General features: G+C 47.4%; 1 protein-coding gene across 2 annotated transcripts in view; it reads left to right on the plus strand.

The window, feature by feature from the left end:
• The window catches only part of TMEM185A (transmembrane protein 185A), a 33715-nt gene extending 9876 nt beyond the window's left edge, over positions 1-23839 (plus strand). Inside the window, exons 2-7 of one of the 2 annotated variants that reach the window (XM_045068033.1) lie at positions 9913-10089; positions 12235-12442; positions 17095-17178; positions 20254-20430; positions 20955-21078; positions 22175-23839. In XM_045068033.1, coding sequence (XP_044923968.1) covers positions 9913-10089; positions 12235-12442; positions 17095-17178; positions 20254-20430; positions 20955-21078; positions 22175-22419 — 1015 coding nt within the window. In that variant the 3' untranslated portion in view covers positions 22420-23839. The remainder of the gene's footprint in view (positions 1-9912; positions 10090-12234; positions 12443-17094; positions 17179-20253; positions 20431-20954; positions 21079-22174) is intronic. The other variant, XM_045068034.1, reaches the window with a different exon arrangement.
• The last annotated feature ends 758 nt before the right edge of the window (positions 23840-24597 follow it).

Here is a 24597-nt window from a genome sequence, read left to right on the forward strand (position 1 = left end):
CAAACTGAGGGTTGCTGGACAGTGGGAGGGTAGGGACAGGGTGGCTGGGGGATGGACATCGGGGAGGGGATGTGTTATGGCGAGTGCTGTGAAGTGTGTAAGCCTGACGATTGACAGACCTGTACCCCTAGGGCAAATAATACATTATATGTTAATAAATTTAAAAAAAATGATTTCAGATGTTTGATGTCTGGAACAGTAAAGATAATGAATTTATGCTTTTTAAGCCACAAGGTTGGTGGTAACTTTGTATGAAAGCAATAGGAGAGTAATACAAGAACATTTCATCCTATTTATAATTTTTCAACCCCAGTATTTGAAGAAGGAATTACATTTTTGTATTATTATCTGTCCGGTTCATCGTGTTTCTGTTTTTTGTTTTTCATGTAATAGACCCAGAACTCTAAATTTCCTTTTGAATTACATAAAAAATTATAAAGTTACCACTTTTCCAACATTTTAAACGTTTTAGTACTTCTGTTTTCATTATATCTACTATTTTCTTCAATTAAATTAAAAAACCATCTCCTTTAGGGAAGATCATGATTTAGCTCAGAGGGTTTACTCTCTCTGCATCTCATCTATTTTTTGTTTATAGTTTGAAAATCCTTTAGAAAAATTTTACCTCTATATATTATTTAATTTACCTACAAGTCCTGTGTTTACCAGTGTCCTTGCATTTGTTAATGTTCTGATGCAGTTTTTTTTTAATTGTCTCTTTTCAAGTCTATTGTTTCTGGTAATGAGATGTGTAGCCATAGGTTTTGGTTGACAGATTGGTTCTGGTTTTCACACTAGGCATCCCCCTGGGCTTTCAGAGAGAAAAAGTTGCTTCTGCTGAATCCTTTCTCCATGGTGATCACTCCATTTCTATCAGCTTGTGAATCCCCCTCAAGCCTTTTTCGGCTCCAGAGTCTAGTGGTGAGGTCATTGTTACCTTGGCCTCTTGCAGTGGTAGCTCTCTTTGTCTTTGTAGCAGCTCATAAAAGCCTCCCTTGGTCTTGAACATTAATCGTCATAACGAACATGTATGCAGTGCAGCAGCCATCAAACCATTTTTCACAGACCCCTTGTTAGGGGCGCGTGAGAACCTTTCTAGGGCTCTGCGAGGCCACGACTGTTTTCCTGACACGACGGCGTTCTTTGCGTCTCTGTGCGTCGCCATCTGCATTGGCGGTGCAGAAGCGGTGAGGGGCCGGCTGCTGCCACCTGAGCGCAGAGCAAGCCGCTCACGTGCAACTGTACTGGTAGGCACTGGATTCTTCGCTGCGGTACACTTGCAGATGAAAAACAAAAAAGCCAGCTTCTCATTGGATGTCCTTAATAAGGCAAGAAAAAAGGTCTCACTAATATTGACCCTTGAGTATACACCCATTTTAACATTCTGTATGACAGAACGGGAAGAATGCAGAGAGGCTGTCTGCTGTGTACAGAAGTACAGCAGTTGACTCAAGGGACAACACTGGGGGCGGGAGGCGGGGGCACCTGGTTGGCTCAGTCGGTAGAGCCTGCTGACTCTTGATCTCAGGGTTGTAACAAGTGCAAGCCCCACGTTGGGTGCAGAGTACTTCAGCAGCAGCAGCAACAACCAAAACCCTGCTTGTGTGCCTGGGCTCCAAGCTGCCTTTTTCATGGAACACCGTTTTTACCTGGGAGGACACTCACAGACAAGACTGTGGCTGTTGGTACTAGGGCACTTGGCAGACATTTTTCTTGCAAATCCAAGTGAACTTGTAACTTGGAAAGAGCAGCACTGACACACAATAAACACAAATCTCACTTAAAATGTAAGAAACTTTTGTTGGAGTGCTTTCAATGTTTTCAACAAGAAAAACAACTGATGGTGTTTTTACAAACAGTAAAATTTGAGCTTTCAAGGGAAAATTGAAATTTTTAAAAAGTTTTATCTACCCCCATGAACTTGACAGCCTGCCAGTACTTACGTATTTCTGAGGAAATGGGTTGTGACAATAGCTAATGTGATTTTTTGCTTTTGTATAGTGAAATGTGTCAACATTTGAAAGATCTTTGTTACTCAGTGAACTAATACTTTTCAGTCAACCTACATGGTATTATAATTACAGAGGGATAAAAAACATTCCTTCAAAGTGCCAGAGAGACCAGTGGGTTTTAATGTAGCAGACAACAAAAAGTTCAGTGATAGGGTTTCAGATTCCACATCACAGTTAACCTTCAGGAAACTGCCACTGGTTGACTTTTAGTACCCTGTTAAAGAAGAATATCCACCATTATCAAAAAGAGCTATTAAAATACTCAGTTCTTTTCCAACTACGGATCTTTGTGAAGCCAGATTTTCTTCTTATGCTTGAACCAAAACAACATCTTGCAACAGAATGAATGCAGATGTAGATATTAAAACCGGGGTGTCTTTTATGAAGCCAGACATCAAAAAAATGTTCAAAACTGTACATATTTTGGAAAATGATTTTTTCATTAAAATTACGTTGCTTATGTTAACATGTAATGACTTTATTGTTATTTTTGAATTAATAAGTATTTCAGAAATAGTTTCAGAATCTGATACAGTGAATAATAATAGGTATAACCCATATAAACAAAACTCTTTGAGTTGCTCAGTAATTTTTAATCGCATAAAGGAGACCTGATACAAAACATTTTGAGAACCACTAATGTAGTGCTCTGCACAAAACATTTTCCATATTCATTATCTTGTACTCACAACCACCTTAGGAGTTACATATTACCCTGATTTTATAGATGACAATACTACAACACAAAAAGGCAGTATATATATTCTAGTTAGCAGCCTTTCCAAATCTGATGGTCCTCCCAGTGTGGTTTACCTTCTTGGTGGTTTGCTTCTGAGCCGACTTTCGTAGGTCCCATCTCCTTACAGCCTCCCTGCTTTTTCCAATCGATGTTTCTTACATTGTTTTTCATAATGCAAGTACAGTACATGTACCTTAATAAAAAAAAGTCATTCAGAAGAATGTAAAGACTGTCCTTAATCCTCCCCACTGGAGATCGTTGTTAATTCTTAGCGTGTATCTCTCCAGATACTTTTCCAGGACTGTTGAATTATCAGCGTAATGCCGGTATTAAAAGGACTTTGGGGTCAAATGTCAAATAGATCTTAGTGTGAATCCCAGCTCTCTGAACTGCTAGCTGCTTGGACAAGTTATTTAACATCTAAGCCTTTGTTCCTCATCCGTAAAATGGGAATAGTTAAGGTGCCTCCTTTGCAAGGGCGGTTCTGAGGCTGAAGTGAGTGCGGGGAAAGCAGCACAGTCTTGACGTGTCATAAGCCTCCTGCAGATGCCAGCTACTGCGGTGGTTGTGTACACACAGGTAGATCAGTGCATCTGCACAAATATCTTGAAGTATATTTTACATGCAGTAAAATTTACCATTCTTTAGTGCACAGCCATCTGTGTTTTGTTTTGTTTTGTTTTTAAGATTTTATATATTTATTTGACACACACACACACACACACACACAGAGAGAGAGAGAGAGAGAGAGAGACATTGAGAGAGGGAACACAAGCAGGGGGAGTGGGAGAGGGAGAAGCAGACTTCCCGCTGAACAGGGAGCCGGATGCTGGACTCAATCCCAGGACCCTGGGATCTTGACCTGAGCTGAAGGCGCACGCTTAACGACTGAGCCACCCAGGCACCCATCCCTCTGCATTTTGATAAATCCATCTATTTGTGTAACCACCGCCCAGAGATCTAGGTATAACACAGTTCATCACTACCAAAACAATTCCCTCCTCTCCCTTCATAGTCCACTTTTTCCTCCCACACAACCACTGGTAACCACGCTGACAGATTTTCTGTATCTACACTTTTGCCTTTTCTAGACCCTCAGCTATATGGACTCCTACAGGATGTTGTGTTTTCAGTTTGTTATCTTACCTAGCATAGTGCATTCGAGGTTTGTGCATGTTGTTGCATGCATCCCTACTTCACTCCTTTTTTCTGCTGATTAGTATTCTATTGAACAGGTGTACCACAATTGGTTTAACTGTTCACCAACTGATGGACATTTGGATTGGTGCCAGTGGCTATTACAAATAAAGCTGCTTTGAACATTTGAGTACAAGTCTTTGTGTGGACATATAGTTTCATTTTCTTGAGTAAATACCTCGGCATGGATTGGTGGGCCATAGAATAGCCAAAGAATGTGGCTAATACTACATTGTCTTGATTATTGTAACTTTATAATAAAGCCTTGAAAGCATGTGGTGTAGATTCTCCAACTTTGTTCTTTCTCACAGTTATGTTGCCCATTATGTGTCCTTCCATTTTCACCTAACTTTTAGAGTCACTGTGTCAATTTCTACAAAGGGATTTTCCCTGGAATTGTGTTGAATCTTTAGAATAATTTGATGAATGTGGTAGGCTAAGTAATGGCTGTCAAAGATAACCACTTCCTAATCCACAGACTTTGTGAATGCTACCTTCTGCGGTAAAAAGGTAAATATTAGCTTATGTCATAAAATGTGTGATTAAGTTAAAGATCTTGAGATGGAGACAGTATCTAGGATCATGTAGGTAGGTCCTAAATGCAATCGTAGGTTCCCATATAAGCAGGGGGCAGAAGGATATACTGTTAACACAAGAAGGCAATGTGATGTGAGCATAGAAAAATATTTGAAGATGCTCTACTGCTGGTTTTGATAATGGAGGAAGGGGCCTAAGGAGAACAAGGAATATAGTTACAGAAGCTGAAAAAGGTAAGGAATGAATTCTCCCCCAAGTCTCCAGAGGGGGTGGGCCCTGCTGACACCTTAGTGAAAATAGTGAAATCTATTTTGGACCTCTGGCCTCCAGAATTAGAAGAATAAATGTCTTTTATTTTAAGCCACCAAGTTGGTGGTAATTTGTTACAGCAACCATAGGAAATCAATACAGAGTATGTAAATATTAACAATATTGAATTTCCTAATCTATAAACATGGTATATCTCTCCGTTTATTTAGATCTTTAATTTTTCTCAGTACTGTTTGGTAGGTTTCAGTGTACAAGTGTTGCACATATTTTGTTACATTTATTTCAGTATTTCAAATTTTGATGCTTGTAAATGGCAGTTTTTTCACAAATTTTTAATTTTGGAATAATTTTAGATTTATAGGAAAGTTTCAGTAAATGTTAGTTTTCTTTAAAAAAATCTGCGTCCAATTTTTCATTTTCATCTTTTCATTGCTAGCATAAGGAAATACAGTAATTTTTTGTACATATATCTTGTATCCTGCTAACTCACTTATTTCGTTTAGAAGTGGGTTTTTTGGAGTAGATTAGCTAGGGGTTTTTACATAGATAGTCATGTTGTCTGCAAATAATCAGATTTACTCCTTCCTTTCAATTCTTTATTGCTTTCATTTCTTTTTTGGGTATTATTGTTAGGGCTATGGCCTCTAAAACGATGTTGAATAGATGTTGTTGAAGTGGAGGTACTTGCCTTGTCTCTATAGGGAAAGTGTTTAGTCTTACACCATTAAACATTATTTTCATAAATACCATTCTATTCCTAGTGTTTTTACAGCTTTTATTAATGGGTAGTGAGTTAAGTTAAATGCTTTTTCTGAAACTGTTGAGATAATCATGGTTTTTTTTTTTCATTCTGTTATAATAACAGTGTATTACATTATTGGTTTCAAGTGTTAAGCCAAGCTTGCAATCCTGATTAAACTACACTTGGCCATTCTATAATATCCTTTTTATATATTGCTGGGTTTAATTTGATAATTTTTAAAGAGTTTTTGCATCTATGTTCATGAAGAGTATTAGTTTATAGCTTTCTTTCTTGGTCAGATTTTGGTATCAGGGTAGTGCTGGCCTCATAAAATAAATTGGGAAATATCCCCCTCTCATTTTTTTCTATAAGAATTTGTGCAGAGTTGGTACTATTTTTCCATTATTTGAAAGATTTTTTCAGAGCCCGACATTTTCTTCCTGAGAAGGATTTTAACTACAATTTTAATGTATTTAATAGAGATAGGGATGTGAAAGTATTTCTTTTTGTGTAAAATTGGATAATGTCTTTCTTTCAAGAAATTTACTTGCATACAGTTCATAATATCCCCTTCTAAACCCTGTAATGTTTGTAAGATTTGTAGTAATGTTCCTGCTTTCATTTCTGATATTGATGATTTTTGTCTACTATTTTTTTCTGATGGGTCTGGCTATAGTTTTACTACTTTTCTTGGTCTTTTCAAAGAACCAGGTTTTAGGCTCATTTTTTTTTTCCTGCACTTGTATTTATATCATTTCCTTTCTTCTCACTTTTTAAAATTTCCTTCTCTTCCTAGTTTCTTTTTTTTTTTTTTAAGATTTTATTTATTTATTTATTTATTTATTTATTTATTTATTTGAGAGGGAACCAGAGAGAGCATAAGCAGGGGAAGAGGGAGAGGGAGAAGCAGACTCCCTGCTGAGAAGGGATTCCCAGCATGGGTTTCGATTCCAGGACCCTGGGATCATGACCTGAATGAAAGGCAGACACCCAACCAACTGGGTCACCTAGGCACCCTCTCTTCCTAGTTTCTTAAGGTGCATCTTAGATCATTGACTTTAGATTCTTTTCTAATGAAAGCATTTGATGCTATAAAGTTCCCTTAAGTACTGCTTTAGCTGGAGCTCCATAAATTTTAGTAGGCTGTATTTCCACTTTCATTTAGTCTGGAATTTTTCAAAATCTCCTTGTGTTTTTTTTTTCTTCTACGTATGGATTCTTTAGAACAGTATTGTTTAATATGCAGGCATTTTGAGAATTTTTCAGATATCTCTCTGTTGTTGACATTTAGTTTAATTTCATTGTGTATGGAGATTTAATTTCTATGACTTCGATCCTTTTAAATTTGTTGAGTCTTGTTTTATGACCCACATTTCAGTCTGTCTTGATGACCGTCCATATGCATTTGAAAGGAATTTGTATTTTGCTGTTGTAGGAGGAATGCTTTATCAATATCAGTTAGGCTATGTTGGTTGATAGAGTTATTCTTGTGTATCCTGAGTAATTTCTGTGTGTTCTGTCAGTTATTGAGAGGTGTTAATTTTCAATAATGATTGTGGGTTTTTCCATTTTTCCTTAGTATTTTCTACATGTAAAATGAAGTTTTGTTACTAGGTACACAAATATGTAGTTGTTAGACGCTTTTTGACAAATTGACCTCTTCTCATTGTGAACTGCCCCTATTTGTCACTGGTAATATTTCTTGTTCAAAAACACAACTTGTCTTAGTTTGTGGCAGGCAGAGTGGGCCCCCAAAGATATCCAGGTCTTAACCCATGGAACCTCTGACTATTGTATTTCATGGTAGGGGGTACTTTGCAAAAGTGTCTGAGGTTATAGTACTAGTTTCTATTGTTTCCTTGGCAAATTTACCACAGATGTAGTGTTGTAAAATGACACAGAACTTATTATCTCACATTTCTGTGGGTTAGAAGTGTAGGTATACCAGGGCTAAGTTGAATTCTCTGCTTGGAGTCTCACAAGGCCAAAATCAAGGTGTGGGCCAGGCTGCATTCCTTTCTGGGGCTCTGGGGATTAATCTGCTCCAGACTCTTTTGGGTTGTTGTCAGAATTCAGTTCCTTACAGTCGTAGGACTGAGAACCCCATTTTTCTTGCTGGCTGTCGGCAGGAATCATTCTCAACTTCTAGAATCTGCCTGCATTCCTTGGCTCATGGCTTCCTTCCGCCATCTTCAAAGCCAGCAAAAGCAGGTTGAATCCTTCTCATGTTTAGAATTTTTCTGACTTCCCCTTCTGCCTCATCTCTCCTCTTCTGCTAGGTCTCTCTGACTCACTTGTAGGTCTCCTTTTTCTGCTTTTAAGGATTCATATGATTACATTGACACCTGGATAATGTGGGATAATCTCCCTATTTTTTTAAAAAGATTTTATTTATTTTTGAGAGAGAGAGACAGTGAGAAAAAGAGGGAGAGAGCACAAGCAGGGGAAGTGGCAGGCAGAGGGAGAAGGAGAAGCAGACTCCCACCAATCAGGGAGCCCGACGTGGGGCTTGATCCCAGGACCCTGGGATCTTGACCAGAGCCGAAGGCCGATGCTTAACCAACTGAGCTACCCCAACGCACTAATATCCCTATTTTAAGGTGACCTGATTGGTAACCTTAATTCCAACTACAAAGTCCTTTCATATTAGTACCTAGATTAGTGTTTGATTAACCAGGAGACAGGAATTTGGGGGAACATCTTTAGAATTCTGTCTGGCACTGTTATGCACTTGATAGGAATAGTCTCCTAGATTACCCAGGCGGATCCAGTCTGTCACATGAGCTCCCCTGAGCGGAGAGCTTTCACTGGAAGCAGGAGCGATGGGGCAGAGGGAGAAGGCAGAAGAATTCTAAGTGTGAGAAAGATTCCATATGCTGTTGCTGGCTCTGAGATGCAAAGGCTTATGTGCAGGGATCAGAGAGGGTCTCTGGGGTCCAAGAGCAGCCGCAAGCTGACAGCGCATGAAGAAACTGAGACCTCAGTCCTACAGCCACAAGAAACCAAATTGCCGGCAACCCGAATGAACTTGGAAGCAGATTCTTCCCGGGATCCCTTGATAAGAGCCCAGCCGACTGACGTCTTGGTTTCAGCCGTATAAGCATCTGAGCAGCCAAACCAACCGAGCTTATCTGGACTTCTGACATATACAAGTGTGAGATGATAAATCCGTGGTGATTCGTTAGAGCAATAATAGAGGACTAGAACAGTTGTTAATATGCCACTTCAGCTTTCTTTTGGTTAGTGCTTGCTTGGTATAACTTTTTCTCTCCTTTCAGTTTTAATCTGTGATTTTATAGATAGATGAAGTGTGGTTTTTTTTTTTCTTTTTAAAAGATTTTATTTATTTATTTGACAGCCAGAGATCACAGGTAGGCAGAGAGGCAGGCAGAGAGAGAGAGGAAGGGAAGCAAGGCTCCCTGCGGAGCAGAGAGCCCAATGCAGAACTCGATCCCAGGACCCTGGGATCATGACCCGAGCCAAAGGCAGAGGCTTTAACCCACTGAGCCACCCAGGCACCCCAGGAAGTCCCTTTTATGTGAAATATGAGTGTGTATGTATAATCTGTTCAGTCACAGAAAGTATAATAAGGGTACTAAAATGTTACTGTGTTATACGGGTACTAAAATGTTACTGTATCTGAACACGGCAGATTAAAAATGCCATACTGGGGCACCTGGGTGGCTCAGTGGGTTAAAGCCTCTGCCTTTGGTTCGGGTCATGATCTCAGAGTCCTGGGATCGAGTCCTGCATTGGACTCTCTGCTCCACAGGGAGCCTGCTTCCTCCTCTCTATCTGCCCCCTATCTCTCTGCCCACTTGTGAGCTCTGTCTGTCAAATAAATAAAATCTTTAAAAAATAAATAAAAATGCTATACCTTTTTAAAAATAAAATCAAATAATTAGCTAGTGACAAAATTTGACAATATTTTAAACATGTCAGCCTTTTTCAGTCTCCATGTTTTAGTACGTCTAGTTTCTTCTGCTTGGAATGCTCCCTCCTCTCACAGTCTTTCTTGGCGAGCAGCTTTCCACATACCTTCAGGAACCAGCTCCAGGGGCATCGCTTAACCTGCTTTTTCGAGTCCCCAGACAGAATCCAGATTTCTTCTTTGGGTTCCCATCACACTCTATCCTTGTTCTGTTCCAGCACATACCATGCTGTATTATAATTCTGTGTTTGTGTGTGGCCTCCCTCCTACCAGGAAGCCTTGGAAAGCAGAGAATTATTTTATTCTCCTTTATGTTTCGCTAATCCCCTAACATAGTATGTCTATGACATAGAACTTTTTAATACGCGATGTTGAATTAGTGACTCTTCACACATGCTCAAAAATACTGCTGTTACGACTCTCCGTTTCAGTATCACATATTTGTAAAAGTGAGTCTTCTTTAATCATTTTACTTTTCTCCTAGTAAATTCCTCATCTACGCCTGTCTCCTGCTGTTCTCTGTGCTTCTGGCCCTTCGTCTGGATGGCATCATTCAGTGGAGTTACTGGGCTGTCTTTGCTCCAATATGGCTGTGGAAGTTGATGGTCATTGTTGGAGCCTCAGTTGGAACTGGAGTCTGGGCACGAAATCCCCAATATCGGTAATACTGCTTTATATAACTCATTGACCTCTACCCCAAGGGAACAATGTCTTGTTTTTTACTTTTGATTAAGTAAGGACGATTTTTTTCTGCCCATCTGTGGTTTTATAGGAACTATAATACAAGCAAACTGGGTTCTGTTCTAAGTTTTTTTTTTTTTAAATTAGGGGTTTGATATGCATTTTTAAATAAAAACAGTGTCATCTGGGGTGCTTAAGATCCTAGCCAGCCCACAAAAGCCAGTGTAATCTAAAATGCATCCAAAATATCGAACTGTTGCACCATGCTAGGCTAGGAAACATAAAACTATCATGTTTGCAGGAGCAGTCCTATAAAACAGAAGCCTGGCTTTGGTCATCAGGGATCTGTCTGTCTCCTCTTTTGTCCTGGAATTGGGGTTCCCCTTGTCCCAATCTCCTAGTCCTGGGGTTTTAGGACTGTTAGCGGTATGTATGTTGGGGGGTAGCTTGGCCAGGAAACAGTGAGTCAGTGAGCTGGGAAAAGAGGAGGCCCCGATGCTGTGAAGGAGAACAGAGCCTTTGGGGACCGGGCAGAGGGGTAAGTAAGCTTTACCTTCAACACCCCCGTGCTTTTCTTCTCGGCCGTTCAGGTTCCTAGAGTTGGCTCAGCTCTGGAATACAGCCTAGTACTGCTGGAGCCCGAAGACTCCCTGCCCCCTCGCAGAGGTTGGCACTTCGGAAAGGGAAAAGGAAACCTTGAGGGGCTGTCCTCAGCGTTCAGCAGCAAGACAGGAGAGGAGTGGCCGGTGGGCAGGCGGGGCGCGTGCAGCTGCTCACGTGGGAGAAGTGCAGATGTTTCGTCGATCTTGACTAGCTTTAAAAATAAGAGTTAGCCCATGTCACATACATAGCCACATGCGTACCTAAGAACTTTAAAATAGTCCAACAGAGAGCCTTGGCAGATGGGGGACATTTGTGTGGCGCTGTTTTCAAGTCCTTAGACTTCCCTATTTCTTTTTTAAGATTACCTGTGCAGCTGACAGATCTTTTCTTTTTTATAAAATATTTTCAGATATCTAGTATTTTTGACTCAAAGAATGAAAAGTTAAATAACTAAACCGTTTAGGGTCCACTAATTGATATTGAGAACCTATTTGACCTTTGCCACATTGGTTTAAGTTAAGATTTGTTAGAGCGAGGAGAGGCGCTGTGAGGCGCTGTGTGTGTAGTTGAATGTAGTGAGTGCGGAGCCGCGGTCATTTGGTTCTCAGTGTTCACGTTCCCCGGTGGGCCGTTGCCGTGTCCTGTACGGGTGACCACTACTTTCTTTTTCTCTGTGTCCTAACCTCGGGTGTACATCATAAAATGTACATCATACATTTATACATCATAAAATGTTTATCTGTATTTTGAATGAAACACTGTAGACCTTCCAAATGCATTTTTAAGCATTTTTCTGATTAACGGCCTAATTTTTCAGTTGTTAATCTGATAAGTTCCTGCATGATACTTAAACAGCTAATTAAACTGATTTTGTTTAAAAACAGTTTTAACTGCTCTTCCTTCTCTTTAATCTGCAGGTGTTAATTCATCTTCATGGAATAGAAAGGAAAATAAAAAGATGTTCATAATTTTATCGGTATTTTTAAATAGCACCTAACAATAGTTACTATATATTTTTGAAATATAACCCACAGCTTATTAAAAAAAAAAAGCCAGTTACTTTTATAGTACTGCATGGAATGTGATTTACATGGTTTTTAATTTATTAAGAGATGAGGATCTTGAGACTTAAGGGATATTTGTCTGTTTTTAGTAGTAGAAGCAATCAGCTTGAATCATCTTGGAAGTAGTTGAATTTAAAGTTACGAATAAAAGCATTTTTGTTTACTGTCAGGGAAGGAATAACTCTGGCTGTTACTTCTGAGAATGTCATTATCCAGTTAAAACTTTGGTTTGGCTGTGAAGTTCCTTTACCGTCATGTAGTAATTTGGGGCATTTGAAAGATTGCCTACTAAAGATTAAGTTTAAGTTTGCTTTCTACCTAACTTCCTTTGCTTTTTGTCAAATTGATAAATATCGCTTATAGTATCAACATTAAGTTGGTCTTTGCCCTGGACAACCTGCCTGTTCTGGAGATTCCGAACTGAGTATTTTTCTTCTTCTTCTGATGTCCCTTTTCAGAGCAGAAGGAGAAACATGTGTGGAGTTTAAAGCCATGTTAATTGCCGTGGGCATCCACTTGCTCCTGTTGATGTTCGAAGTCCTGGTCTGTGACAGGATTGAGAGAGGAAGCCATTTCTGGCTTCTGGTCTTCATGCCGCTGTTCTTCGTCTCCCCGGTGTCCGTTGCAGCTTGTGTCTGGGGCTTTCGACATGACAGGTCACTGGAGGTGAGATTTCATGTATTTAAGAATGTTTTAAAAAGTCAGATCTTTTGGTCTGTTATTGTAATGTAGATTTCTTGTCCTTCGTTAGGAAGAGAGAAGTCATTAACTCTAGATTATGGTGTGTAAGGAAACAAAAGCTGATGGGAATAATCATGGTTCTCTCTTTTGACTCAGAACGCAGGCTTTTCACCCAAGCCCTCGGGCTCCATCCAGCTCTGTGGTTTCCCCTAGCCACCTGTGTGGGTCAGGCTTCTCCTGAGCCAGTGGGAGAGGTGGGGAATGGGAGAAGGGAGGGAGAAAGAAAGAGAAAGAGGGGGAGGGAGAGCACGACTGATTACTTCTATGGAGCTTGGCTCACACACTTGTGGGGCCGACAGGTCTGAAATTTAGGGGGCGGACCAGCCGGCAGGAGACGCGGCCTGAGTTGGTGCTGCCATCCTGAGACAGTGTCTCCAGGAAACCTCAGGCCCTCGAACTCATTTGATGAAACCACCCAGAGTACCGAGGGTGATCTTTACCGGAAGGCAGTCCTTCTGCTGCAGTACCTAGACTCGGGCCTGATCCGGGAAGCGGTCCTGTGTGGGCCCAGCCAGTGGGTCCCCGCAGAGCCCAGGGACTGGCGCTTCGTCTGCTCTCATTGGCTGCAAGCCCGACGTAGGGCAGACGCTGCTGAATACAGAAGCAGCGCGAGAGCAGCCCTGATATTAGGATCGGAAAGGAGTGCAGGTCACATTGACCGAGCCCTCAAGGTGTGCCGGGCACCCGGCTGGTCCCTTCCCGCGCAGCAGGGCCTTCGTAGAGGGGCACCACCACCCCGCAAAGCAGGTGCAGTGGCCGCCCCTGTTTTGTGACGGGCCGTTCGTTCCAGGGCAGGGCTGGGGCCGGACCCCACGTCCGTCAACCTGACTCCAGAGCCTGCCCGCCGAACTGCACGGAAGCTGAGGGCCCAAAGCCCTGTACAGATGGGGCGAGGGGAGACCTGGATGCTGGGGGGGCTTTGTTCTCAGCTGGATGAGTAACAAGCAGAGGAAGGAGAGTGGCTGTGGGGCTGGAAGGCTCCCAGAAAGAGGGTGGGTGAGAGAGCCAGGCTCCGTGGGAACCCATGGGAACAGGACCCTGAGCGCCAGGACGCTTGGTCTTCACTGGGGAGAGGGCACGGGCATGGGGGTAGTGTGGCTACTCTGCCATCTGAGGGCCCACTCTCGCCTCCCTGCCTTTCCTCCAGCCTTCCACAACCCGGCCACTTGTCTGCAAGGCCCCTCTGGCTGCTTGCCAGTGGGAGGAACGCTATCATGAATGAGTACAGTTAAGAAAAAAGTCTGGAAGATTCCCTGGGTGACAGTCAGGAGAGTGAAGTGGGGAAGCACAGAGACCCTCCTTGGCCCCCGGGGAACTTGGTACCTGTGCAGCCTCTGCCCGGGGCTGCTCCCCGCTGCAGGAAGACCCTCGCCCCTTCCTGTTTCTCGGTGCATTTGCTCCTGGGCTCGTCTGGTAACTTGGGCTCTCTCGTCTGAAAGAGAAAGCTAAATGACAGCAGCAAAAGCTTCTCAGTCCTCTGGCTCTTGTGCCTCTCTTGTCATTTAAGAAAGGCTCCCTCTAGCAGAGCCCATCTGACCTTGGGCTCCCTGATCAGCCTCCCATCCGCCGGACACTGGCCAGACCCAGCAGTCCTTTTTCTCTGGCCACCAGCCATGCTGTGGCTTCTGACACTGCTGGGTCTTTGACTAGGCCGGCACCCTCTGCTTTGGCTCCGTTGTTGCTGCTGAGGATTCTAGGCTTGGGTGTTCAGTCCTCGCTGTGCACATCTGCGAGCCACACGGCGGATGATGATGCTTACTTCCTGTCTCGGCCGCCACTTCCATGCCGTCGTCTCCTGCACGCGGCCGATTGCAGATTTCAGTGTCAGCTCTAGACCCCTTCTCCAGCGCCACCTGAGTCTGTATCTCTGTGCGGCTCAAAGGCACCACGTCCACCCGGTCACCCTCCCTGTTCTCCTTTATGCGCCTGCAGCTCTGCACGGTTTCTCTAGCACCTGTGCCCATGCAGCAAAACCAAGCTTTAAAATCCTTTGCAGAAGCGTACGGTAAACAGGACCACAGCAGTCACACATTCCACATATTCCCTATTTGGCTCAGCATTTCTCAGGGAGGGAGGGACGTGTGCTGTTGGCCTCTCGGACAGGAAACGTTTTGTTCAACAGGACTGTCTCATGCATGGCTGGACGCTTCTGCTGACCTCTGCCGACTCAATGCTGGTGGAGGGGCTCTCCCCACGGGTGTGTGAGAGACCCAGGGCCACTGCTGCACCATTCCTAGCCTCTTCCTGGGGTGGGAGCTATGTCGCCTAGGTCGAAAAGCTCCGAGAGAGCCATCGAAATGTAGTTGGATGGGGACCAAGGAGGAAGTTTCAGGTACATGTGAAAATGTGGAACTTTGTTTCTTAGGATGTTAAAGTGTATGCAAATGCTAGGACTACATTGGGCATGAAACCATCTTTTCTTCATGTGGAGTTACAAAACGTGAGTTGTTCATGTGGCCATGCCGGGTGTTCCTACCCAGAGGAAGCAACTCGTGTCAGGAGTTGAGCTCCCTCTTGGTGCTTGTGTCCCAGGAGGAAGAGCACCAAGTTTGCTAGGGGGTGGCTGGGGGATGGGCCTGCGCAGAGACATGAAGGAAGAGCCGGTGTCTTTTTTTCCCCCAAAGACTTTTTATTTATTTATTTATTTATTTTTTTTGTCAGAGAGAGGGAAAAAGCACAAGCAGGCAGAGTGGCAGGCAGAGGCCGAGGGAGAAGCAGGCTCCCCACTGAGCAGGGAGCCTGATGCGGGACTGGATCCGAGGACCCTGGGATCATGAACCAAGCTGAAGGCAGAGGCTTAAGCCACTGAGCCACCCAGGCGTCCCAAGGGTGACGGTGTCTTAAGAAATGGTGCAGCACCCAACAGGCACACACGTCCTTGGAGGAATTAGGTGTGGTTATTTAGGAATGAAATCAAAATCATACTTTTCATTTATGGGTGCTATTTTTTTAGATGGCTACTTAGGGCATAAATACTAAGTTTCAATCTAATTACTTGACCCAGTGGAACTGTTAAGGATTTCGTTCAGCCCAGAGCCCTAGGAAAGACTTGCTCCCTCACAGAAATGCCCTGTGAATGGAGCACTCCAAGGAAGCTCTGAGCCAGACGAGATGGCTTCCCGTGATTTTCAGTTCCCAGGCGGTGGCAGCCCAGGGAAGAGCAGCGAGGGCTGCCGCCAGAAGGAAGCCAGCCTGGGGTGTTTGGGAGCAGGGAGCCTTCCGGGTTGGAGGCTGGGAGGCTCGTGGGGGGGGGGGGCGTTGGAGGCGTTGTGTGGGGCGGTGGGGAGAAAGGCCTGACGAGGCAGCTGTCTTTGGGGTGGTAGAGAGGACAGGACGTGGTGGCAGAGCATGCAGGAGTGGGAAGAGGAGTACAGGGTGCTCCTGGCCGTGTGGCTTGGGTCCTGGGCTGCCACGGGGCCTGACAGCCAGGTGGGAGGCTCTGAAGGGACGGGGACAGGGTAAAGGTGCGAGGGGCTGATGGACTCAGTCTGGGACTGGCTCTGGCTGATGCGCGTCTAGGAGAGCTGGGTCTGGGCCACTGCGGGAAAGCTGGGTCGGAGACAGAGACGGCTGAGCAACCCACAGGAGGTCACCCGAGCCGGGGCTGTGGACGCAGGGCGACCAAGTGAAGGCCTGTGTGTTTGCATCCATGTCTCTCTAGTGGGGACAGAAGACCAAGTTGAAGTCTCTGGGGGGCCTCGGGGTTCAAGGAGAGGAGGAGACTGAAGAGGAGCCGCAAGAGCAGCAGGAGGAGGCGAGACCATGCGGGGCTCCTGGCAAGAGATGCTGCGTGGGTGCCCCGTAGGGTGATCTGACACAGGCGGTCTGTGCCGTAGAGGTTACCGTCAACCTTGACAGAGCAGTTGCTAATGGTCGGGGCTGGACGCCGGATTGGGTTGTTGGGAGCTCGGAACGCCAGGGGAGGCCGCAGGGGCTGGTGCATCCACGCTGTGTCATGGAGCTTGATGGAAACAGAGTGCTAGGGCTGGGAGGGGCCGTCGGCTCCAGCGAGGGTTGGGCTTGTTTGGTCTTGGGGTTCTTTTGTGTTTAATGGAAATGAGTTGAACTTGTTTCTGTGCTTCTGGGAGGGATCAGTGGAACAGGAGGGGTTAATGATGCAGTAAAGAATCCATAATTGATGTCTTGATGGGACACGGTCCTCGGGTCCTCGAGGAGCCAGAAGGGAAGGCGTGGAGAGCTGAGCCCTGGGTAGGACAAATAAGTGCAGGTACGGAACAGGGGTGGCCGTGGGGAGGGGCAGGAAGGCCGCTGATGGCCGCTGATGGCCGCGGATCGCCTCTACTGGCCAGCCCGGAGACAAGGTTATTGTTCGGGAGAGCATGAGGGGCAGGGCGGCCGCGAGCCAGAGGCGACGAGGCGGGAGACCGGCTGGCAGGCTTCTTGCTGCCTCTGCGTCCCTTCGCTCCTCTGGTGTGGAAAATCAGGAGGTCCCAGTACAGCTTCATAGGACTTTTACCATATTATAATTTGCATTGCCTCTTAGTGTGTTAGTCAAATAATTGCAGTATTGAATACAACTTTGACTTTGTTTAACTGATTCTTCTCTTCATTTTTAGTTAGAAATACTGTGTTCTGTCAACATCCTGCAGTTTATATTCATTGCCTTAAGACTGGACAAGATCATCCACTGGCCCTGGCTTGTATGTAACTTTTTAAATCCTTAAATAAACTTTTCTTTTTTTAATTATAAAAGTAATTTGTGTTCATTGTAGAAAACTTGGAAAAGACAGGCTTGGGTAACGGAATGCTAATCCCCCATAACCCACGGGGAGAGAGCGCGGCTAGTGTGCGGGGTTCCCTGTGCCGGACGTTACTGCTTCTGGAGGGCAGCTGAGCGCACGCCGTGCGTGCACCGCTATGGTGCGCTCTCGTCCTGACACATTGTGAGCAGCTTCCCCTGGCAAACAAAAGGTCCTTATAAGTATAACTTTTAAGGTTTAATTGATGCAGTATTTTTCCAATGCATTTACCAAGCCATCCCCTTCCAAATATTGAAGTTGATACTAGTATAATTATAAATCATGATGTAACGTATATTTTTGTGCCTAAAAATCTTTGCCTGATTTTTTTCATTGTTTTCTTAGGAAAGACTCCAGAGATAGTATTACTGGGCCAGAGGGTGGGAACTTTTTGAGATTTTGAAAGACAGACTGCACTCCCAACTTGCTTTCTAAAATAGTTGTGCCACTGTACCGTCATGCAGAGGGCGAGGTCTAAGTCCTGCTCAGAGCCTGTGGCTTCGGCTCCTGGGCGTTTGGTTGAAATTGCCTGCATAGATGGCTAGAGGGGGGTGGTGGCTACAGGTATGTACATGGCAGGCTGTGGCCAGAGAAGCCAGCAGCACTTGCACTCCTGCCACAAATGCCTAGAAGGCAGGTGAGAACCAACACAGAGGAGGCACGTGGGCTCTCAGAGGGGGTCGTGTTGCGGTTTGGGCTTTTCCCCCCTGCTGCTTAATACGTACTTTTGCATATAAAACATTTTTTGTTATGAACTTGGTTTACCGTTAAAAAAAAGTACCAAGTATAGCAAAAAGAGAAGATATTCATTTGGTGATGGGGAAGAAAATAAAGGAACATAGTCACCGCCATAATAAATGAAGGCACAACTCATCACCTCTTCCCAAAGTCTTTGATAAAACAGCCATAATACAAAATGTTTGGGTACCTGCCCTCCATCTTTAGGTGCTGTATCTGGAGAGGGGTAATTGGGTACAGGATTTTCTGTTGTAATGTGAAGGAAACTAATCTGAGTAAAACCAGCATTTGAGTATAAGGTACAATCAGAAAAAAAAAAAGATGAGGAATTATGAATGTTTTCTGTAGGTGAGCGGAGAGATTTTTTCCAGCCCCAGTCCTGGGCAGGCCCCAGCACATGGAACAGTCTGATGGCATGCTTCTTGCAGTGATCAGGAGAGACTGAGGGAGGCCACTATGATCGGTGGGGGGGGGGGGGGGTGATAAGTGAGCGCTGCTAAATGAGGGGCCCAGGGAAGAGACTCTCTGTAGACTGTACAGCAAAACCTACCATCAGGAACTCCAGGCTACTCAGGAGGTTTAACAAGCACACACCAACTCAAGTCATAGGTCTCAAAACAAAATGGAAAACCAAAGAACTGGCTGAAGAAAACATAGGAGAAAATCTTTGGGAACCTGGAGTTAGATGAGGAATCCCTACAAGTGGCACTAACAATAAGGTCCATAAAAGAAGCTTAGAATTGAAATTAAATGCATGAAAAGACAGGCCACAGAGTAAGAGAAAATATTCACAAAGCACGTGTCCAAATGAGGACTTGTATCCAAAACATCTGAACTCTCAAAAAACAAACAACCTAATTTTAAAATTGACAGAAGACTTGAAAAGTCCATTCACAAAGAGGATATACATATGGCAAATAAGCGCACAGACAGGACATCATTACCCAGTAGGGAAAGGCAAATCGAGGTCAAGATGAGGTCCTGCGAGATGCTCCTCAGAAGGGCCGAGCTGAAACAGGATGCAGGGCGCGGAGGACGGGGGGAATGGATGGGGACACCCACGCATCGCTGGGGGGGATGCCGAGTTGAAGGGGCACTTGGAGAAATAGTTTGGCCATTTCATGTGAAGTTAAGCACAGAGTGGACATAGGATTTCGCAGTGCCAGTCCGGGGTATGTCCCTTAGATGAATGATGCTGTTCAGCCACATGAAAACCCACGCCTGAATGTTGGTGGCAGCTTTAGTTGGGACACCAAAAGCGGGAAAGCAGCCAGATTTCCTTCCGCGGGTACTGGACACAGGCAGTGGTGCCCCCACCCTCTGGAATGCGGTGGCGGGGTCGTAAAGAGAAGCAGTCCGTGGTCACGCGTAGCAAGGAGGAGGGACGTCACAGGCCCTGTGGGCGGGAGCAGGCCGTTTCAGGAGGCAGCGCTGTGCGGTGCTCTGGGGACCACCCAGCGGAGTGAGAGGCATCGGTGGGTGCCAGGCGTTGGGGTGGGGTGAGGGGATGATGCCGTGAAGGACAGCACAAGGGAGTCCTGTGGGTGAAGCGGATGTCCTGTGTCCTGCCTGGGGACACACAGCTCTGCACAGGCGTGTGTGAAAGGTCATAGACCTGTGCACCAAGAGAAGAGTCCGCTTACTGTTAGACAACGAGACAGAGGGATGCCGGACAGACCCATGGGGCAGCCTCAGAGGGAGAAAGATTACACAGGGGAGCCGGGGAGGCCCCAGGGCTTCTCCGGTGTGCTCGTGTGGGGGCGAAGCAAGGTGTTTCTGGTGCGACAGCAGCAGGTGTGGACGTCGCCCAGGCGCGGTGACTGGGACCGGGCGGCAGAGCCCTCGCGGTGTCCGTGCGCATGTGAGTGGAGGGCAGCCTCGGCCGGGGTGGCCAACAGCCGCCGAGAGGAGGTGTCAGGGTGAGGTGGGGTGAGTGTGTGGGGTGGGGGCAGGCCGCCCCCTTTCCCTTGGGGTGGAGCCAGGTGCAGGCTGAATGAGGTCCTGTCCTAGGAGGACAGCTGCCAGGCTCCTCATCCTGAGCATGGCCCACAGCAGAGCGTGTCCCGGAGCAGGTGTTGGCCCCAGACCATCCTTGGTGCTGTCCTGCGGGCTGTGGGGTGGCGGTCCTCGTTCGCACCGGCACTCTGAACTGCAGGCCTCTGCCGGGGGCATGGCTGCGCCTGCCTTCAGGTGCTAGGCACAGAACACCCACACTTGGTTCTCTCCTCCTTCCCTCAGGTCGTGTGCGTCCCTCTGTGGATTCTCATGTCCTTTCTGTGCCTGGTGGTCCTCTATTACATCGTGTGGTCTGTCCTGTTCCTGCGCTCCATGGATGTGATTGCAGAACAGCGAAGGACGCACATAACGATGGCACTGAGCTGGATGACCATCGTCGTGCCTCTCCTTACTTTTGAGGTGAGCTTCCGGCAGCAGAGGTCTTCAGGCCCTGAAGCCTACCCTACCCCACGGCGGCCTTCCGAGGGCCTGGGAGCCACAGCACAGGAGAGGGTGGAGGGGTGGGGGGCTGGGGAGAATTAGAGTGGCCTGCGTTTGGGGCGGGTGAGAGGTAGTCCGGTAGCCATCGTGTGGCGTGTGTGGGCGCGTTTGCCTCCAGGAGGAGGGCCTTGCTGGATTCTCTATTGAGTTCCCTTAGAGGCGGACTTAGAGGCGGCACGGTTGCCTCTAGAATGAACCCCACCCAGCAGGAGCTTCCCATAACAGTCCTGGTGTTGGAAACTTCCCGAGTGCACAGATTTTGCTTCATCCTGAAGTGGGATAAGTTTGTCTTGTGCTTCCCCCCAGAATAGAAGGCCGCGCTCGTCTCCTATGGGACTGACCTTTCCTCATGACAGCCGGCGAGGGAAGGGTGGACTAGCCTCCGATGCTGTCCGTCCGCAGATGCCTTATCAACAAAACCTCAACTGTTTCTCTTTCCTTAGATCCTGTTGGTTCACAAACTGGACGGCCACAACGCATTCTCTTGTATCCCGATATTTGTCCCTCTCTGGCTTTCCTTGATCACTCTGATGGCAACCACATTTGGACAGAAGGGAGGAAACCACTGTACGTACTCAGCACTTCAGAAGCCCTTGACCTATGTGTGTGTGTGTGTGTGTGTGTCTGTGCCTGTGGCCCCAGTCTATGACAGGATGAGCCTGAGGGTCCCAGTTAAGGAGGTTGCCCAAGGAAGGCCTGGAACCTTCCAAGGGAGGGGTAAGCTGTCAACCTCACTCTCCCTGCCCTGCACTGTGACCTCCTTAGTAGTGTACTCTGCCGTCTGAGGTAGGGCTGACCGTGGCAGGTAGCCGCCTAGCCCTGTCCCCCCTGCTGCAGAGTGAGGGTCAGGACACCTGCTTCCTGGGGTCCCCGAAGGATTAGATAAAAGTCCACGTTGCCCACCGAACCCCAGGAGTTCTCTTAGTGTCTGCGTCCTGCTGGCTCTCCCCAGGGACATTGTTGGCATCACTATGGCTTGTCCGTGGTGCCCTGCTTGCCCTCTCTTCTCTTCACCTGCGTGACGGCACATTCGGTTTTGAAGTGATCTTTCCTTCCTCACTAGACTGTAAGCTCCTTTGCAGGTAGCCTGAGCATGCCATTCTGGAAGCCAGGGAGCTGGAGCGGGGGTTGTGCCCTGGGAGAGCCAGCACTGAGCTGATGGTCCCATGGTAGAGAGAGCAGGAGCAGGCCTCAGAGAAGGAGCTTTGAAGGGCCTTGTGAGCTCAGGCTGCCTGCCGGCATGGACCAGCGTGCCTGCCAGATGCTGACAGAAGCCCCTTTTTGGTTGCCATTCGTGCCATTCTTTGTCCTGTATGAGCATGTCCAGTGGGGAAGACGGCAGGAGGCAGGTATCCATCCGAGACGTACTAGAGCCGTCCCGTCACCGGAGCCCCCGTCAGAGGGCACCCCCCTCCCCTGATCTCTGGCAACGTCACAGTGCTCCCTGGGGTCGCGGCCCGTGTGGGAAGCCCCTGTCAGAGAGCCAGGGAGCCACAGGCCTTTCTTCTTCCCTCAGTGGGTATCGGGCTTTGCTCGATCTTCGTTGCTAAGGCAGCAGGAGAAAGCGTTATGTTGTATGAGCAAAACTTCACGTTCAGAAGAGGAAAGTGACAGGAGAGTCAGTGGAGGCCAGTGTTTGAAAAAGTGCATCCTTCCTTTTCAGGGTGGTTTGGTATTCGCAAGGATTTCTGTCAGTTTCTGCTTGAAATCTTCCCATTTTTGAGAGAATATGGAAACATTTCCTACGACCTCCATCATGAAGATAATGAGGAAACAGAAGAAGCCCCAGTTCCAGAACCTCCTAAAATTGCTCCAATGTTTCGGAAGAAGACCAGGGTGGTCATCACCCAGAGCCCTGGGAAGTATGTCCTCCCACCTCCCAAATTAAATATCGAAATGCCAGATTAGACTCGAGCAGAGTGCAAGTGGACCGGGGCGCACGCTGTCTTCTGCCCTCTTCTGCCTCCCGTTTACCCCACCCAGAACTAGAACTGGAGCGGGGGCTCCAGGGACTTCCATCTCATGCCTTGTTTGCACTCAATGCCTACCAGTGACTCACCGTGACGGGACGCACACAGGGCAGGGGACGGGCGCGCGCAGTGTGGGCTGGGGGGAGGGTTTGTCAGTGGCTGTGGGTGTGATGGAGGGACCACGGGTGAGAAGGAGAAAGCGATCCCCTCTGGGCCGGCGCCTCGGGAGCTGGCTTGGCTCTGTTACGGATGGCTGATGAGGCCAGAGAAGGAACTGGTTTTCAAAGTGCTAAAATTCCCATCAGAAGTGTTCTTTGAAAATGTTTCTTTAAACCAGGCTGGCCTCACCACATAACTTCGCGTCTGCCATTGGGGTGCAGTCAGCAGGCGCTGTCGCGGAAGCTTCGGGGCCCCTTGTGCCCTCACCGCCCTTTCTGCGTGGCTCCTGCGGGGGGGCGCTTTCTCCCCGGGCAGCAGCGACAGCAGTTTCTAATGGCCTCATTGCTGAGCCCTTTCTAATGGAGTGACTCTGTGCCTGTATAGTATTTATACAAATATTTTAGCATTGTAATATACCGTGTCAAATCCTAGTTCTGTACAGTATATTCTGTTAAAGTATTTTTTTACAAGCTTGTATTGGAGACATAAGGTGTTCTGTTGCGGAAGTAGAAGTTGCTGGCACACCTGTCCCGCCCTGGGGCGCAATGCGTCAGGGCACATCATCATTTACTCCTTGAGATCATACAGTAGCTGCTGCCGCCAGAACAGCCACAAAAAGCAAGAAATGGTCTGAGCTTTGCCTATGTCTGGGAGTACGGGCTGTCAGACAACAATCATGCGTGACCTGAAACTAGAAATGCGGGACAGAGTGGCGGAGATGGAACAGCCACTGGAAGGGGGAATTATTAAGATCTGAGGCCTTGTGTCTGCCCTTGACAGAAGCCCTTCCTGCTGGTCCCAGACCTTTCTCGAGGAGAGCAGTGGCTCACAGAATGGCGGGGTCGTGGGGTGAGCCCTGAGTCAAGGCAGAAGTAAGCAGCCCTCCAGGCTAAGAGCCTTTGGGGAGAACAAGCAGCCCTTTGTTCCAGGAGGGAAAAGGAGCACCAACATTCTGACCCAGGACGAGAGGGAAGGGTTGGACATGTGCAGCCGCTGCCCTGGCTGAACCAGGCTCAGCGGGTGCCCAGCACACACACGCGCGTGAGACCACCTGGCACAGGCTGCCGCAAGCCTGTGGTCTCTGAGGTAGAGGGAACGCTCGGGATGGCGAGGCCTTTCCTGCTTGGTGTGGAACAAATGTAGCGCAATCCACTATTTTTCCTCCCTGCAGCTGTTCAATAAACTGGTTCCTCCTTTTCCATGGTATTGTGTGCATCTGACTTTAGATGTGGTTCAGGCCACAGGCATGCTCTCAGCACACAAGGAAATACCTTCTAGCCGCCAAGGGCAGCCGGGGTGCGGCGGGGAGGTGGGGGGCGGGTGAACATCTCTAACGCGCCCGCAGGGACAGCCTGAACACAGAGAATGTGGAGGGAAAGACGGACGCCGGGAGCCTCGACCAGTGGCCTGGGACACCCCTGCCGACACGGCGACAGCTCAGGAGCCCCACGACACCACTCTCCAGCCCCAGGCCAGTCTGAACCCGTGACGGGCACTTGTCGTGGTCCCGAGGCAGCGCCCGGTGACGGCAGCCGCTGGTGCCGCTCCCCCCTACATCGGTTGCCCTGGGACCTCTGTCCGTGGGCCCCCGCTGTCTCGGCATTTTCCCGGGCACTCAGCTCGGGTGGCATTTCAGCCCGCGGTTTGTACCTGCCTCGGATGGAGTGAGGCCCCGCGGGGAGCCCCAGGCCACAGACTCTATGGCCTATTTGCTGCTACACAAAATAGCCTCCAGTCTGGCGGTGCGCCTGCTGCGTGGCCATCTCTGGAAACTCACTGAGTTCCACGCCCACAATCGAGTTGGGGAGGCAGTGCTTGGGGGGAGGTGGGCCTGCACGTGGGGAGAATGTGCTAGAAGGCTTCTCTGCATGGCCTCCTCTTCTGGATCCTCCAGGCCCCAGAGACCAGAGAAGGATCCCGGAGCTCAAACCCTGGCCACCAACCAGGACGGGTGCCC

This window comes from Mustela putorius, unplaced genomic scaffold (genome assembly GCF_011764305.1).
Source record: "Mustela putorius furo isolate JIRA1106 unplaced genomic scaffold, ASM1176430v1.1 tig00003899_pilon_pilon_pilon, whole genome shotgun sequence".
Lineage (NCBI taxonomy): Eukaryota > Metazoa > Chordata > Mammalia > Carnivora > Mustelidae > Mustela > Mustela putorius.